This window comes from Doryrhamphus excisus, chromosome 2 (genome assembly GCF_030265055.1).
Source record: "Doryrhamphus excisus isolate RoL2022-K1 chromosome 2, RoL_Dexc_1.0, whole genome shotgun sequence".
Classification (NCBI taxonomy): domain Eukaryota; kingdom Metazoa; phylum Chordata; class Actinopteri; order Syngnathiformes; family Syngnathidae; genus Doryrhamphus; species Doryrhamphus excisus.
In genome coordinates, this window is record NC_080467.1 from 25026861 (window position 1) to 25045954 (window position 19094).

Consider the following 19094-nt stretch of genomic DNA (forward strand, 5'->3'; position numbering starts at 1 on the left):
ACTGAGATATGTGTAGTCGTGTATGATCGTGTAGTTTGCACAGTGGAACACGACAAAAAACTTTGTGTTTGAGTGTGGACATGTAAAAGTGAGCTTTTTGATTTGAGTCATCAGAAATGTGCAACACTGTCATGTTTTACAATTTAAAGTTATTGACTTCCGGGTGTCATTTTGTGCAGTGTAATGTAACACACGTATGACACATTAACAATGTGTCTTAGGGTTGAGGGGGGTTGCCTAGCATGTACCTAGCATGCTTAGCGAGAACTTTATAAATAACATTTAAAGTTACTTGGTAGAACTCAGTACCTGGTGGTAAGGTTTCAAAAAGTCAATGTTAGACATTTAATATTAGAAATACTCTATAATATACCTGATGTCTGGTGGCATACATTGTGCTCATCTACCACCATGCATTTCTTATTGTTTGCTCTCCTGGAAGCGCTTCACAGATGTTTCTTCCTCCTCAGTCATTTGCTGCCTTTGTGGCATCCAAGAGGGAAGGCGGCCAGGAAGACGGACGCCCGTCTTGGTGCTGCTGTGACCACATCTTCAAAGAGGACGCTGCCATTCACAAGCACGTCGCCAGGACGCACGGGAGCGAGATCCAGAAGCTGGCACTGTCCGAGTACAGTTGCATGCTGAGTCAGGCAGAAGAGGAACCTAAACATCAGCCAACGAATGAACGCGTGGACGTGTCAGAGTGGATCCCAGACATGAGTCACATCCCTCAGGAGCACCTTGAAAAGTACCTTCTTAATTAACACTTTTTATCAGCTTAACGCTCTCTTTTCAATAGATTATAAATGAACCTAAGTAAAACTAAAATCATGCTGTTTGTTAACAGCAGAAAGGACACGCACCAGCAAATACAAATAGATGGTGTAGACCAGGGGTCTCAAACTCAATTTACCTGGGGCCACTGGAGCTAGGGTCTGGGCAAGGTTGGGCCGCATCAGGTTTTCCAAAAATAAAAACGCATTTATTAAAAACAGAAAAATATACAAACTTTTTCAGTGGTTCTTTGGTTCCAATTTTCTACAATAAAAGCACTGATAAAACATTCCACTGTTCTCAAATATCTTAATTTTTATTTTTCTGCACAAAATAAGATGAAAAATAAATAAACAAATCAAGAATGAAGAAAATCAATCAATCAGTAATAAATAAATATAATAATAATAAAACAGCAAATAATAAAAACTTAAGAAACCACATATAGTTGGTGGGTAGACAAATGATTTTTTTCAGATTAAAATGAACAAAGCATTATTAGAGCCCTGTAGACATGACAAAACACGACTATAGTCACATTTATACTCTTTTTATTTACAACATATTGCGCAACTGCAGGGTCTTGAGACACATGCTAACTCGCAAACTAGAGAGCTAGCGACCTAAACGGTAGCCTTCAAGTTATTTCCTTTAAACTTAAATAGCCAAAAACTTACCACTTCCACACGGATAGGGAGGATAACTATTAACAGTTATTTAACCTTTAACATGAACATGAATCAAACGTAATAATTTTTTCTGGGTACATGATACCATACAGCATCCATATCAAACTTGCGCGGGCCGCACTAACATTAAACTTTCATATCAAGGCGGGGGCCTCAAACTAGTGTCCCGCGGGCCGCGTGTTTGAGATCCCTGGTGTAGGCATTGAAAGGGTGAAGGAAAATACATTTCTGGGTATCACAATAGATGAAAATATGAGCTGGAAACCTCATATTACGAATATACAACATAAGGTTGCCAGAAATATTTCAATATTGAACAAAGCTAAATGTGTTCTCAATCAGAAATCACTCCACACTCTTTATTGCTCTCTGGTTCTACCATATCTTACTTATTGTGTGGAAATATGGGCTAATAACTATAAAAGCAATCTTCACTCACTAAATGTACTGCAAAAAAGGTCAGTAAGGATAATTCATAATGCCGCCTACAGAGAACATACTAACTCAGGGGTGGCTTTTTGACTCGCGGGCCGCATTGATATAACAAAATTTCCGGGGGGGGGGGGGGGGGGGGGGGGCAGACTATATATTTTACACGTAACAGTCCACCTGGTATTATTGTATCTGTAAAATTGTCATGCAATCTGCTATTATTATTTATTATTTTATATTTATATTTAAATATTTTAAAAATAATAAAATATTATAATAATTAAAATAAAATTAAAATAATAATTATTATATTATTATGTAAAATATGCAAATATAACAATATTATTATATAGAATTAATATAATAATTAGCATTAATAATAATAAATATAATAATCATAATAGTTTTATATAATATAATAATTATTATTTTAATTTTTATTATTATTATGTGCTTGTCTCTTTTTTCAGGAGCACTTTGTAAACAACAGACCATGTCAAACAACGAAATTGATACAACCATCAAAAGGTTGGCTCAGGCCATGATGCCAGGTTGTATGTTGAGTTTAAATTAAATACTTTTGAAAGATTGCGCGGGCCGTATTCAAACACTTGGCGGGCCGGATGTGGCCCACGGGCCGTAGTTTGCCCACCCCTGTACTAACTCCTTATTTCTAAAATCACAAATACTTCAACTTGCTGATATAGTTCATCTTCAAACAGCTAAAATAATGCATAAGGCTAAAAAAACCAATTAGCTAAAAATGTCATCCAATACTTCTCTACAAGAGAGGAGAAATATGATCTCAGGGAAGAAGTACATTTGAAACACTTCTATGCTAGGACTACGTTATGCTAGCCATAGCATTTCAGTATGTGGAATCAAACTATGGAATGGATTGAGTAAGGAAATCAAACAATGCACAACGATGAGCCAATTCAAGAAACAATACAAGCAGTTGATGTTTGCTAAATACAAGGATGAAGAGTCTTGAACCAGTCATGATGTGCTATACATATCACTATATTGACACGCACTATGGTACCCATTATGGCATTGGATGCTCATATCACCTTGTATATCGGTACGTGATAAAAAAATAAGAAAAAAACTATATTAGGAAAGCAGGAAGTGAACAAATGCAACAGTTACTGATTGTAAAAGTACCAGATGGAGGGGTAGGATTTAATAAGCTTTGCTTCTTCCTACTCCTTTTGGACATGTGGAACTGTGAACTGATTATGTGATGCATTCAATTGTAATCTGATGCATGTTCAAATGAAATTAAACCATTACCATTTTTCTGTTTCTCCCCAGAGGCCCCGGCAAAGTTCTGTTGTATTATCGCTACTGCCAAGTGAAGGAGCCACACGTCATCTGTGCTTGGCAGAGAACTTTATGTGAGCTCCTGCACCTGACCGGCAAGGTGAGCAATCGCCCAAAGTCAGTTACCATGTACACCAACTGTTGTGTGTTCAATAAACGCATCATGACAGGTGAGGGTGGCCACAGAGGGCATCAACGGGACGGTGGGTGGGACTCATGTCGCCACGGACCTTTACGTGCAAGCCATGTGTGTGCATCCTCTTTTCAGCATGGACAAAGAGGATTTTAAGGTAAGTGTTGCATTTTGCAGTACACACATACTCACACTACTATCTGCAAGTACGTAAATTAACTATGCTAATGCTATAAGTTCCTCCATATGCATCTTTTATCTGCATCAACTTTGGTTTATGTGTCCCATCAAAGTCGTAAAATAACCTATTGATTCCACTATTTCATTGATCAGACAAGCGATGGCGGTCCAGAATGTTTCACAGGTCTAAAGGTCGGGGTCTTCAAGGAAATCGTACCAATGGGATTGGATCCTGACATCGTCTCTTACCAACTAGCAGGTATTGTTTCAGTCAACAACATCACTGCAATTTTAGTATATAAAAATGTTCCTTGTGTCTGTTTGGTCTGCCAGGAGTTCATTTGGAGCCTGCGGAGTTCCACAAAGAAGTGAAGGCACTTTTGGCTAAAGGGGATTCGTGCAGTGACACCGTCCTGCTAGACTGCCGCAACTTTTACGAGAGTAAAATTGTATGACATCGTTTTTTAATGCTATTAAGTTCGATGACCGATGCTAAGTCTTGAATGGAACACTTTGTCGGTCGCCATCAGGGGCAGTTTACCCGGTGTCTGGCCCCTGATATCCGCAAATTCAGCTACTTCCCGGACTACGTGGACCAGAACCTGGAGCTTTTCCGAGACAAGAAGGTGCTCATGTACTGCACAGGAGGTATCCGCTGTGAGCGAGGCTCCGCTTACCTTCGCTCAAAAGTGAGTTTTTAATTCCAGATGCCACAGTTTATTTATTCTGAACTAATTCAATACCAAAGACGTATAAATAAGTCTTTAAAAAAAAGACTGGGAGGAAAAAGCTGAAAGAAACAAACAAAATTGAATGAGAACGAGCTCTATACAGACAAAAACGCATGTTATGCTTCTGATGTGCCACAAGGGGGCAGTGTTTTATTATTTGTGCATTGCTGTTTTGGCCACAAAGCTCTATATCAGGGGTCTCAAACTCAATTTACCTGGGGGCCACTGGAGCTAGGGTCTGGGCAAGGCTGGGCCGCATCAGGTTTTCAAAAAAAAAAACCCAAAAAATGCATTTATTAAAAACAGAAAAATAAATAAACTTTGCTTTAGTTCCGATTTTCTACAAGAAAAGCTCTGATAAAAAATTCCACTGTTCTCAAATATCTACATTTTTATTTTTCTCCACAAAATAAGATGAAAAATAAATAAACAAATCAAGAATAGAAACAATCAATCAATCCGTAATAAATAAATATAATAATAATAAAACGGCAAATAATAAAAACTTAAGAAACCACATATACAGTAAACCTCGGATATATCGGATTCAATTGTTCCCACTGGTTTAGTCCGATATAAGCGAAATCCGTTATATGCGTATACCGGAAAATGTCCGTTTTACGCATATATCGGATTTATATCCGGTATATGCGTAAATCGGATTTTATCCGTTATAAAAAGGCACTTCCTTGACTATGTTTCCAATGTACCTGGACTGGGCAATGAAAAGAGACGTAAGGTAATGAGAATTGAACTTTATTGGACTCTGAGCATAACAAATTGTTAATTAAGCTAGGCCCTGTTACGCCCGTCAGGCCTACGTTATTTCCAATAGTGAGGTTAAGATCTCATTCACTGCTGTGCTAGTATTATTGACGTCACTCACTTTTATATTTGTCCTAAATCTGGAGCCAGGAGAAAGACAATAGCCAGTGACATCAACAAGATTAGCATAACGATGCGGCCATCCGATATATGCCAGGGAAATTTCATGGAAATGCATTGGAACGGGACTGGAGATTTTGTCCGAAATAGGCGAAATCCGTTATAAAAAAATCCGATATATGCAATGAATTTTTATTGGAAATGCATTACAGAAAAATCGGTTCTTTTTTATCTGTCCGTTGGGAACGAATTTCCGATATATCCGAGTCCGATATACCCGAGGTTTACTGACAAAACACGACTATAGTCACATTTATACTCTTTTTATTTACAACATATTGCGCAACTGCAGGGTCTTGAGACACATGCTAACTCGCAAACTAGAGAGCTAGCGACCTAAACGGTAGCCTTCAAGTTATTTCCTTTAAACTTAAATAGCCAAAAACTTACCACTTCCACACCGATAGGGAGGATAACTAGTAACAGTTATTTAACCTTTAACATGAACATTAATCAAACGTGGGCCGCACTAACATTAAACTTTCATATCAAGGCGGGGGGCCTCACACTAGTGTCCGCGGGCCGCGTGTTTGAGACCCCTGCTCTATATTAATGACAGATTCATACCTTAATCAATGTTTTCGTTCCTTTTTATGGCTTTAAAGGGGATATATCCCTAATTGACTTTGTTTTAGGTGTAGTTTCACAAATGTTCAAGCCCCTTGTTCTGACTCCTTTCCTCCTGACACCCTTGTAGGAAGTCTGCAAAGAGGTTTACCAACTGAAAGGTGGAATACATAAATACTTGGAGCAATTCCCAGATGGCTTCTATCGTGGGAAGCTTTTTGTTTTTGACGAGCGCTACACCATCTCCTCCAACCATGACGTCATCTCCAGTGCGTAGACAAGACCCTTCAAAATATTGGATCTTGCTGAGATGTCATACTAAGTTCTATGTCCTTCAGGCTGCCGGTACTGTGGATGCCCCTGGGACCAGTACGAGCTGTGCACCACCCAGTTCTGCTGCCAGCTGGTTCTCTCCTGTCCCGCTTGCAGGTCAGACACGCACACCGCCTGCTGCCCCACATGCGGCAGCAAAGGACAGGACAATGCGCCGCGCAAAGAGGAGTGCGAGTGCACCGATGGACGTCCCAGAATCCCTCAGGATGTGAAGTAACCAGCTGGACATAAACACACGGTGATCCTAATCAGCCACTTCATTAGGTACACCGTCGATTGACATCGAATAGAAGAGCTGTAAGAAACACCCCTCAGCATGAAACGGTGTCTTTGAACGCCACTTAAAACCACATCTACATTTTATATAGCTCTTCTATTGTCTCTCAGACAGGTGTACTAGTATTCCTAATGAATTAGATGACCAATAATATTTTAATTTAACATTTGTACATAGCAGCCCTTCAAATAAAACATGTGTTCCTTCTGGGCAATTTTTAATCAATAAAGTACTGCTGGCTATTAGGCATGGTTTGGAAGCATTTGAACCCAAAACGCAGAGAAATATGCTAGCTTTATATTGCACCATATGGGGTGAAATGTATTATATATTTGGTGGTGGAATTAAACTAAATACACTGAGCAGTTTCAGCAGAGTAATAAGAGTGAGTTCTGCATATTTTTTGCAGTGTGCAGTAGCTCCTGAAGGCCACCAGGTGGCAGCATTTTCCCATGTCGTGAAACGAGATTGTAAAGACTTAACATTTAGTTTTCTTTGTAGTGGGTTTTTCTTCTAGTAGTATTGTTTTTAGAGGCTATTACGTTTATTTTTTTATTTGAAAACCATACAAAACATAGGGTGTTATGCTTGTACATTTGAAATTCTATTATATGGTTTTTTTTTATGAAAAAAAGAAAAGAAACTCAAATTATTATGTGATGTCCTTTTATTGCATTAATTGCATGTCATTATTTCAACCCTACCCCTCCAAATCAGTGTCCTGTCCTCTGATTGGTCGCGTCGCTGATTGGCCTCACACGTGACTTGGTGGTGGAATTAAACTAAATACACAGAGCAGTTTCAGCAGAGTAATAAGAGTGAGTTCTGCATATTTTTTGCAGTGTGCAGTAGCTCCTGAAGACCACCAGATGGCAGCATTTTCCCATGTCGTGACCTCAAATCAGAGCCCAAACTAGATTGTAAAGATTTAACATTTAGTTTTCTTTGTAGTGGGTTTTTCTTCTAGTAGTATTGTTTTTCGAATCTATTACGTTTTGTTATTTGAAAAACATACCCAAGGGTGTCATGCTTGTACATTTGAAATTCTAATTATATGTTTTGAAAAAAAAAGAAAAAAAAGAAAAGAAACTCAAATTCTTATGTGATGTAATTTTATTGCATTAATTGCATGTCATTATTTCAACGCTACCCCTCCAAATCAGTGTCCTGTCCTCTGATTGGTCGCGTCGCTGATTGGCCTCGCATGTGATTGGCTGAAAGTTCCGGGTAGGGACAGTCAGTGGCCAGCAGTTTGTTTGTCTGCCTGCGGCTCAAAGTTTGAGCACTGTGCCTTACCGCTGGAGTGGAACCGGACCCCGCGGCGTCATTTTTAGCCCCTCTCGTTCAACTATTTTTGAATTGTTCGTATTTTTTATTTTTGTTTTGGTTGGTGCTCGCAGTTCTTCCCTTCCCGCGGCTCGTGCTCGTGTCCGCCTCGGGGTGCGTTTGGCATCAAACTTTGACAAAAGTCTTCATTGTTGTTGCTTTTGTTGCAGTTTCATTTTGATCCTATTTCCAACTTAAACTGACCACTTGGGCACGGATCAGCTGATTGACGTCATTAAATAATTCATCCTTGGCGGGACTAACTCACCGTGTTGACATCCTCTCTCTGCTGGAAATATTCACGTAAGTCACACTTAATAATAATAATAAATAATCAAAGGCAAACTGCAAATTTTGCTATCATCCACGGCAATTACGTAGAGATTTTTATTTTTACAGATTTTTACATTTGTCAATTATTTTTTGATTTGTATCTTTTAATTTATTAATCATAACTGCAGGGGTGTCCAAAGTGCGGCCCTGGGCGCTTTTTTGGCCCACTGCTTGTTTTTTTTTTTAATCTTTAGCACAAGTAAAATTAATTAATTATTAGTGATTGTATTGGTTTCAGCATCTTTTAACGCACCAAATGTACGAGTGTCTGCCCTTGGTAGAAAAACTGAGTAAAACCCTGCTATACTGTTTATATTGACTTTTGTTGCTATCTTCTAAAAGGCAACACACAAGAAAAATGTTCGGTAAGATCATTTAACAAGCTCAAAGTTTTGACTTTTAATGTGACATTTATGACTGATATTAATCGAAATGAATGAGCTATTTTGCAGTGTTGTGTTGTGTTGGTAACATCAACACACAATTTGATTTGTCTTCATAAAAACGACTTTACTTGGAGTTTATGGACTTTTGTAACGGTTCCTGGTGAAGTCAATCTTAAAAATAAGAAGAGTCATTTGGTGAACAAATCTCTGCCAAAAGACAAGAGACACTTGCTTAGATGGACAGGTGGATGTCATAAATCATGGAGCGACCAAATCAATAATATATGTCGGACATGTACAACGTCTCTATCGGGTTTTGACAGCTTTATTTTCCCACCAAGGGGCGCATAGAGACGCCGTGGACCTGTGATTTGTTTTAAACTCCTTGTGTTTTATTAACAGTATTGTATTTATATTTAAATATTTACTTTCTAGTATAATAGCCAGGTATCCCTTCAGTGCGTTTCAGTTTCTATACATATATGTTATATTTCTTCAGGTTGAAGACGTCTTCTGTCGTCCATTTCTCAAAGTAAAACCAGCATGAGGCCACTGTCCTTCTTCCTGGTGCTGCTGCTGCTGGAGTCGGTCCTGATGTGCTGCGCTGCCAGAGGTGAGGACATTGTTGATAGTTTAAGATCACTTTATATATTTTTTATTGCAGAAAATAAAAAAACAAAAGTACTAGTAATTAGTACTAAGATGGTGTAAAGAGGGGTGGAGCACAGGCTTGGTATGTTTTGATGCAGATCTGAAATCTTGTAGAAAATGGAAGCTGTTGTGGCTGCAAAAGTAGCGTCCCAATACTTTTGAGCGTGTAGTGTTTGTTGCCTCATTAATGTATTGATATGTGCCTCACCATGGGTGGTCCTGTTAGTCCAAGAGAGACAACATGCCTGCAGAGAGGGTGGGTGGTCATTTACAGAGCAGTACAAGAAAAACAAACAAGCATGTGGATGCGTTGTTGTTGTTGTTGTCGTCGTCGTCGTCTCTGCCATGGGGTCCGCGCCCGGGCCTGAGATCATTCCGATGATGAGTTTTGGAGCGGGAACAAAGCCGCATTCAGCTAGGCCGCGCAGACACGGGGCCAAAAGTAAACACAGGGCCATAGAGCGCAAAGAGATGAGATGAGATTAGATTAGCCTATTAGCGATGTTTGCCAGGCATTTCCTAACCCCCGCCCGCAGCCTGTCAATGGAAGCGAGGCCGCAGACACGGAAGCAACGCAAAAGGCAGGAAGGGTCGTTGGAGGGCAGGAAGGACACAGGCCAAGGGAGAAAAAAACAAACGTAACAGCGGGTGGGAGAGGCGGGAAAGTAAAGGAGAGGGCTCTATTATTGTCATGTGACCTCCCACAAGGTTTGTACTACTGAAGGGGTGTCCAAGCTGCGGCCCCAGGGCCATTTTTGTCCCACAGTTGATTTTTATTATTAGTATTGTTTATTTTTTTCATATACTGTTTATATACCGTGGGTTTTCTCCGGGAAGTCCAGTTTCCTCCCACATTCCAAAAACTCGACTCCAAATTGTATGAATGTGAGTGTGAATGGTTGTTTGTATATAAGTGCCCTGCCATTGGCTGGCTCTGACCCGAAGACAGCTGCGATAGGCTCCAGCATAACCTTGCGAGGATAAACGGTAGAAAATGAATGAATGAATTTTCATATACAATAATTTTTTACTTTTTAACTGTTATCAACTTTGTTCAGAAGTTGACAAATTATATGCTTAAAAATCAGTATTCACTCATCGCTGTTAATTGGTTCCGGACCCGACGGCAATGAGTGAATTTTTGTGATAAATTAATATTAATTCAATATTAATTAATGGAATTGGAGCATAGAAAACCTGTTTATGACATTCTAAATACAGTTTTTTCCATTATTAGAGCCATGTAGACATAAAATAACATCCCTATAGTCACTTTTACATTTGCGTTACCATATATTGCAGACATAATAATAGAAAATACAAAAATCTAAATAAAGTAGAAAAGACTCACACGTTAGCATTGACAGCGTACTTCCTGGTCTCATCAATGTAACATTACTGATACCTGGAGAAAAGTGTCAACTATGACTCTGCAGCTTCAGTTCACTGAGGAATGTAATTAGCACGCTAACGCTAACTGTGAGAGGTAATGGAGAAGGTGGAGGAGGAGGAGGAGGAGCCCACACAGCACACTGTGGTTGATGTGGCTTATGGGGCTTATATGGGGGGTGGGCGCAGGCTGGTGTGGTGTGTGTTTTTTTTTTTTTTTTTTTTTAACAGGAAGAGAAGTCAAACAGCTGCACAAGTCATCAAGGTGCTCATTCGCACCCATCAGCACACACGTGACAAAAGTGTGTTCAAAATTATTTAAACGCAAATCCTCATCAATGTATTACCTAAACAGTTAGAAATCAGTTTCAAGATTAGGATATTTCTCCTAGGACATAAACTATGACTATGGAAAAACCTTTACTAGCTGTACAGGCAATGTTTTGCGTCACTTTTTGATGCTCCTATCTGCCATACAAGTGTAAAAGTAAGTCGGGCACTCTTAATAGTGCAAAGTAAAAACATTATAACTCCATTTTAAACATCCTAAAAGGTGATTTGCTTCACAGTTGCGCCTCAAACATCTTGTTTCTTAATTCTTAATTATCACAAAAGTGTAAAAAGAAGTTAACCAGCTTAGGAAAAAAGCCAAATAAGCGCGGGAAGCATGTTTGTTGATGCTAGAGCAATGGACAAACAGCAGCGAACTTCAAAAGGCCTAAATAAATGACTCCTAAAGTTCCTCTTGTTAAGTCCTAATGTAAAGACCAAATGTTGGCCTGCTGTCCTTTGGACCGCCACAGCTGCAGTCCAAATGTCCTCAGTGCCAGTGTATCTATACGATGCTAGTAAAATCAGTCCCTTGTCATCTCTCTACCAGACCTAGACATCTTCCTATATTTGTTCAGATGATTGTTTTTTGTCAATGCAAGAGCCCTATTCATTTTTATAGCCGTGTCTCAAATGTAAGCCTCCATTGCTGAACACTTAGTATCTGTTACAGTCAAAATCATCCAAAATGGCCGACACCGAGAAGGACGGCTTTTGAAAAATGGCTGGGATTTAATTTGTTTATGTTGAATTGCAATCACTGGACAGAATATTATCGCCAACATTTGGATAGCTTGATAGAATATCTGCCAGCTTTACAATTTTAATAATTAAAATTGAAATTATTAGTGGTTCGATGCAATATTGAGTGGATAAGCTCATGTGATGACAACAACGTGTGCTAATATGTTAAGCATTGAGTAGGAGTGACTTCATCCAAGGGGTATTTTTCTAGGTTTGTGCCATTAATGGGCATTCTGTGTAATCATTACGGGGTTAAATATGATAACGGTAATGGTTTAATTTCATTTGAACATGCATCAGATTACAATTGAATGCATCACATAATCAGTTCACAGTTCCACATGTCCAAAAGGAGTAGGAAGAAGCAAAGCTTATTAAATCCTACCCCTCCATCTGGTACTTTTACAATCAGTAACTGTTACATTTGTTCACTTCCTGCTTTCCTAATATAGTTTAAGGTTTTAAAAAAAAAATTCATTTAATTTTTTTTTATTTATTTAAAAAAAATATATATATATTATTTATTTTTAAAAATTTGTTCACTTCCTGCTTTCCTAATATAGTTTAAGGGTTTTTAATTTTTTTTTAATTTATTTATTTTTTACTTTATTTAAAATATATATATATATATTATTTATTTTAAAACATTTGTTCACTTCCTGCTTTCCTAATATAGTTTTTTTTTTAGGATTTTTTTTTGTCACATACCAAAGTAGGAGGTGATATGAGCATCCAATGCCATAATGGGTACCATAGTGCGTGTCAATATAGTGATATATATAGCACATCATGACTGGTTCAAGACTCTTCATCCTTGTATTTAGCAAACATCAACTGCTTGTATTGTTTCTTGAATTGGCTCATCGTTGTGCATTGTTTGATTTCCTTACTCAATCCATTCCATAGTTTGATTCCACATACTGAAATGCTATGGCTTTTTAAATTTATTTATTTTTTTTGTTGTTGTTTGATTTTGAGTGATTAAATATTCTTTTAATGGTCAAAGTTCACCATTTTTTTGCTCCACAATTTTTTTTTTACAAGTATTTGTGTTAGATTTGTGCATTAAAGATGATCGATTGTGTTGAATTGCAATTAACGTAGTTTCTTTAGTTATTAAAAATTGTGTCTGGTGACGTCACCCAGCGTCCTGGCATACTCCCAATTAAACCAGAATAGTATCATTCTTCGCTGCATGAACATTGTCCATTTAAAATATTCAACACAGTATGGCACTGATTGTCGTTTTCTATGGGGAGTAATAACCCTAGCAGCTTGGGTTCAGGTCACCTCCGCTGTCGGTATATTGTAGTTTTACAGACATTGTTGTTGTTAGAGGCTATTAGCCCACATTTAGATAAAGTCAACGTTTGCTTTGAGCCGACTAATGGTGGGGCCATCAGCAGCGGCATGGTGGTCTGGATGTTGTCTCAGGGGGTTTGAGGTGTCACCTGGATGTGAGGAGATAAGATCTTTGGTGAGGAATGGTTGCTTTGCTGTGTGCACTGCCGTGGAGTAACCCCTGCAATTTCGTCACATCAAGCTGTGCAATGACAATAAAGCCTCTTCTATTCTCAGTATATGTATACAGAAATATGTTATATGGACAAAAGTATCGAGACACAGAGAACCCTTACCTGTTCCCAGTGCTCAGATACATCTTTAGAGGTGTTTGGTGTGGAAGAAGCCCATCAAAATTCCCACAGTCCCTTGTTAGGCTCTATTTGCTCTAAATGATTGTTATTTTGTGGTTAGCTTATCACAAAATGTGTCATATGTAGCTAACTCCATGGAGTTAGCCGTGTTATGTGTGACACGACAGAGTGAAAGAACACTTACCTCCCATTCTGTGTGGAAGTGGTACATTTTTGGCTTCTTACCCTGTCCTCCTTCCCTTCTGCGTTTGAAGCACTTTCTTTCATTCAACATATGAATTGGAGATTAGCCTGGTATCTTGCTACTGTATATGCTATGATGTGGCTTAAATGAAGAATAACAGGTGTGTAAAGGTGACTGTAGGGGTGTTATTTAATGTCTACAGGGCTCTAATAATGGTAAAAAAAACTGATTTAGGAAGTCGTAAACAGGTTTTCTATGCTCTAACTATGAAAATATTTTGTTTATTAATATTGAATCCTACTTTAATGGAAATTCACTTATCACTGTTGAGTTAGGAACCAATTAACTGTGATGGTTTCCAATCAAAATAATAATTCATTCATTCATTTTCTCCCGCTTTTTCCTCACGAGGGTCGCGGGGGTGCTGGAGCCTATCCCAGCTGTCTTCGGGCAAGAGGCGGGGTACACCCTGGACTGGTGGCCAGCCAATCACAGGGCACATATAGACAAACAACCATTCACACTCACATTCATACCTATGGACAATTTGGAGTCGCCAATTAACCTAGCATGTTTTTGGAATGTGGGAGGAAACCGGAGTACCCGGAGAAAACCCACGCATGCACGGGGAGAACATGCAAACTCCACACAGAGATGGCCGAGGGTGGAATTGAACCCTGGTCTCCTAGCTGTGAGGTCTGCGCGATAACCACTCGACCGCCAAAATAATAATACAAATAATAAATTGTAAATACAACATGAAACAATAACTTTCTATATAAGCTACAGTTACAGTTCTCCTTTAGAACGTTCATGGTTCCATTTATCACAACAAGTCTTCTCGGTCTTGAGGCAGCAAAACAGCCCCAGAAGATTTTACAGTTGCTATGATCTTTTTCTGAAATGTGGCATTATATTTATGCCAGCTGTAATGGGATCATACACTAATCATACACTTTCCAAAAAGTTCAAATTTTACATATTGTGGAAAGTGTAAGTGAAGGCAGCCCTCTATGGCCACTGCAGTGCAGCATTAAATGGATGCCTCCTTCTCTCTGTGGGGTTGGTGTATGTTTGGTCAGCGTCACAGCTCTGGAGGTCGGAGGTCGGCCAGTGCATTAGGGAGAGGTCAGCGAGTGTGTGTGTGTGTGTGTGTGAGTGACACAGCACACGCCTTCTCAGGAGGAGACAGTAACAACACATCAGGACCCCCACTGGACAACACAGTGGTTTGACCAAAATAGCCGCCGCCATAATGCTGTGTTGTTAGCATGCGGTTTTACAGTCTATGTATCCCGTGTTTGTATATTGTATTTTTAAATCTTTTATTCTGTCTTCTCATTGAAATGTTTTGTTGCCGCTCGTGGTGGAGAAATGTCAGAAGGTAACTAAGCTATAAGCGCTCATACTCTTCTGGAACTACTTTCTGATTGTGGGACCTGTTCTGGTTCTTCTACACCAAACTCCTCCAATCCAAGTTGGAAGCGTTTATTCATTCATTCGTTTTCTACCGCTTTTTCCTCACGAGGGTAGCGGGGGTGCTGGAGCCTATCCCAGCTGTCTTGGGGCGAGAGGCTGGTGGCCAGCCAATCACAGGGCACATATAGACAAACAACCATTCACACTCCCATTCATACCTATGGACAATTTGGAGTCGCCAATCAACCTAGCATGTTTTTGGAATGTGGGAGGAAACCGGAGTACCCGGAGAAAACCCACGCATGCACGGGGAGAACATGCAAACTCCACACAGAGATGGCCGAGGGTGGAATTGAACCCTGGTCTCCTAGCTGTGAGGTCTGCGCGCTAACCACTCGACCGCCGTGCCACCTAGTTGTAAGCATACAATTGTTTAAAATGTCTTGCTAAGATAAAGAATTAAAGGGGACCCTTTGTATTGAGTTGTGGACTCCTGTAGAGCAGCTCCACACAATAACCCGCTCAGATAGATAGATAGACTTCCTTTATTGTCATTGCACAATAACACAGCAGTGAAATTGCCAACGAAATGTCGTTGCCTGGCTCCCATGTAATAATAAATAATAATAATAATGTGGAGAATAAATAGACATCAAATATGAACAACAATGTACAGCGTAAACAGTAATTTGTACAAATAATTTAAATTTTGAATAAGGGCAGCACGGCGGTCTAGTGGTTAGCGCGCAGACCTCACAGCTAGGAGACCAGGGTTCAATTCCACCCTCGTCCATCTCTGTGTGGACATGCTAGGTTAATTGGCCACTCCAAATTGTCCATAGGTGTGAATGTGAGTGTGAATGGTTGTTTGTCTATATGTGCCCTGTGATTGGCTGGCCACCAGTCCAGAGTGTACCCCGCCTCTCGCCCCAAGACAGCTGGGATAGGCTCCAGCACTCCCGCGACCCTCGTGAGGAAAAAGCGGTAGAAAAGGAATGAGTAATTTTTTTTAGTAACTTTTAATAATTTAAAGTTTTGCATGTGGGCAGGTAAAGGGGGCTTTCTAGAGCTTCAAGAATCTGCACCTATTCCAGCTGTATTTACTTGGATTTCCAAAACAGCCAATTTTAATTTATTCCACCCAGGGCCTGCCTTGGGGCACGCCCACTCATCTGTGATTGGTCCCGTTCAGCTTGTACTTCGACAGGCCCATATAAGGAATTCGTCACAGTGAGCCGGTGTTAGAAAAAACTCAGAAACTGAGCTCTGAGAGCCATCCCAGACTTCTTTCAGGGCTCACTTCCAAATGCATAAACCTCATTATCGGAAAATTTGGCATCGTTTAACACGTTGACCCCCCCCCCCCCTCGGACTAGCTGGCTGTTGTCAACATAATCAATACCAAAACTAGCCAATTCCTGCACATTTATTTCTCTTGAATGAACAAGTTGCAGGATGAAAATGACCAGCAGCCCAACATGGCATTGAGCCGACTTCTTATTCCGCATTCATCGATTAAGAGCTGCGTCCCAATACATTTGTCCACATGTGCTCGTTGTCCTTTTTTAACTTTCAGTGTTGGTCGCCTCACTGTTAAGTTGTGGTTGTTCCAGTAAAAAGAAAACCTCAAGGAAAATACGAAATATGGCAGACAGAATTAGAAGCCTGTCTGTCATTGTTGTGGCAAAACATGGCTGAAATGTGCAAACCAACCCCCCCCCTCCCACAACGCCATCCCTACCCCTCCAGTGCCAGCTGCTGATGTGGAATCCACACCGCTGGGGGAATGTGAGAGCAGTGTGAGAGATGTGGGGGTGGGTGAGCCCCCAGCGAGACGTCAACTCTCAAGGCGCCGTTTGCACTGCAGAGAGTTGTCTGTCTTTTAGTAAAGTATTTCATTTTAATGCGTGTTTTTTTTTTCTTTTTGGTGCTGCAAGATCAAATTAATCATTTCCTCGATGTTTGGTTGTTTTGGTTGAAAGGTCACCTGGAAAAATATTTGGAAAGCCTAAATTTCATCCCATATTTGGTAAACGGCTCAGTATAACCATGCTCTTTTATTTGGTTAATTAACAAGGAAAAGTAATTTATTTGTAGCATACATGTGTTGTCCTTCCCTGGGGGGGGGGGGGCTCCATTATGAGGTGGTTGAGCAGCAAAGCTTTTCAAGTGGACTAAAATCAGCATTGTTTGACAACAAAGTGGAATTTGTGCTGTGTTGCTGCCAGAAGTTGTTCTGTCTGGAGACTTTGCGTGCGTCGCTCGGACCTCACAGGCAGCCGAAACAAGACGATGCTTCCTCCATTCATGGCTTGAATGGCAGAAAGACACAAGTGTTGGACGCAGCGAACCACCGAGGAGTGGTTTAGCTGTGTTAATTATTCCCCATCACACCGGTCAGCTCAGTGCACGTAATCCCTCTGTTGTGTTGGCGGCGTTATCACAGTGGGCCACAACAGACCCATTGTTGTCCACGTAATCACCAGAGCCACTTATGTGCTGCTTTGTGGATTTAATTGTTGTTTGCTGCCACTTTTAGTGGCTGTGGAGTAAGGATGCGGGGTGGGAGATAGTGACGGCTATACTGAGAAAAGCATTTTTTTGTTTTTTTTCTCCGATTGTACCATACATATTTTTTTTTCCCTTTATTTGGGCAAATATATGAAACATTACAGTGCATTTCTTACATCAATCAAAATATAACTTTCCATTATTTACATTTGTATTCAACTAGGAGTAGGCTGACGCAAAAGCTTATAAATGCCTACCCCTTTTTTGCAAGATGTTGGATGTTGTTTTCCCCTGTTATTATTATCATTGTAATATTATTATTATTATTATCATTATTATTTATTATCATTTTATTATCATTATTATCATTATCATTCATTCATTTTCTACCGCTTTTCCTCACAAGGGGTGCTGGAGCCTATCCCAGCTGTCTTCTTGGGGCGAGAGGCAGGGTACACCCTGGACTGGTGGCCAGCCAATCACAGGGCACATATAGACAAACAACCATTCACACTCACATTCATACCTATGGACAATTTGGAGTCGCTAATTAACCTAACATGTTTTTTTTGGAATGTGGGAGGAAACCGGAGTACCCGGAGAAAACCCACGCATGCACGGGGAGAACATGCAAACTCCACACAGAGATGGCCGAGGGTGGAATTGAACCCTGGTGTCCTAGCTGTGAGGTCTGCGCGCTAACCACTAGACCACCGTGCCGCATTATCATTATTATTGTTATAATCTTTATCATTATTACCATCATTATAATCATCATTAATATTACCATTTTCATCATTATAGTTAACAATTTATTTATTTTTTTATTTTGAATTATTTAATTTTACAGACTTCATTGCTTCTTGTAGAGTGCTGTATCATTTTCATCATTTCATTTCATATGAGCCGTGTTTATGTAGATTTACCTCCTAGTCACACTCCATGACGCCACTGTTATGGACTGATATTAGGGATCGACTGACATGTTTTTTTGGGGGGCCGATGCCGATACCGATTTTTTTCCATCACCCTTAGCCGATGGCCGATTTTGCTCGGGGCGATATTTGTTGCCGATACTGCTTTTGATCCCTCAATTTACATGAAAAAATGTCCATGATAACAAATATTACAGGTCTCATGTTTAAAGAAATATTTATTGAAATGTAAACACTGAACACAGTTCAGTCTCGGGCTGATACTGACACTTGGGGGCATGATACCTGATACCAGACAAACCATGTGATAACCTATAATTATCACATAGTACAGTATTAATTGTCCCTGTACCCTAGAAAGCGCCCATGAATGATACGGGAAAAGGCCGAAAATGATACTGTGTCAAAGCCCAGGGCAGTGATACTGATAAAATATAGACTTTAACCATGTCCAGTATCAGCCCCGTAGCTGTCCACTCAGAGCGCGCTGCTCTGGTATCGTGCCCGTGAAACAACCAATCAGAGAACAGCGCACGAGCGTGAACACACAACGTTTGTTTTGCTGCCCAAACTTGATTAATGGAACTTTAATTGTCAGACATTGATAAGATAAGACTGTTGATAAAATATTATTGTTGAAATATTTTTGCAATTATTGTGTTTACACTGTTTAGATATAATACATGGAATAAACTGAACATTTTCTGGAAACAAAATGGTCTTTTGATGAAATAGTACGTGATAATAAGCTCATGATTAAATAGTATGTGATAATAAGATCATCACATGGTTTGTCTGGTATCAGGCCCAGTATCATGCCCCCAAGTGTCAGTATCAGTATGAT

At 39.8% G+C, this 19094-nt stretch overlaps 1 protein-coding gene across 2 annotated transcripts in view; it reads left to right on the forward strand.

Annotated features, from left to right (window-relative positions):
• The window catches only part of fgfrl1a (fibroblast growth factor receptor like 1a), a 74841-nt gene that overhangs the window by 494 nt on the left and 55253 nt on the right, over nt 1-19094 (forward strand). Inside the window, exons 2-10 of one of the 2 annotated variants that reach the window (XR_009121768.1) lie at nt 471-748; nt 3213-3321; nt 3392-3511; nt 3688-3793; nt 3868-3983; nt 4065-4223; nt 5908-6046; nt 6116-8016; nt 8932-9045. Coding sequence is in view for 1 of the 2 variants with exons in the window: in XM_058064322.1 (XP_057920305.1) it covers nt 8976-9045 (70 nt within the window). In the remaining variant the exon portion in view is untranslated. Of the gene's footprint in view, nt 1-470; nt 749-3212; nt 3322-3391; nt 3512-3687; nt 3794-3867; nt 3984-4064; nt 4224-5907; nt 6047-6115; nt 8017-8931; nt 9046-19094 lie in introns of those variants that run through there. The other variant, XM_058064322.1, reaches the window with a different exon arrangement.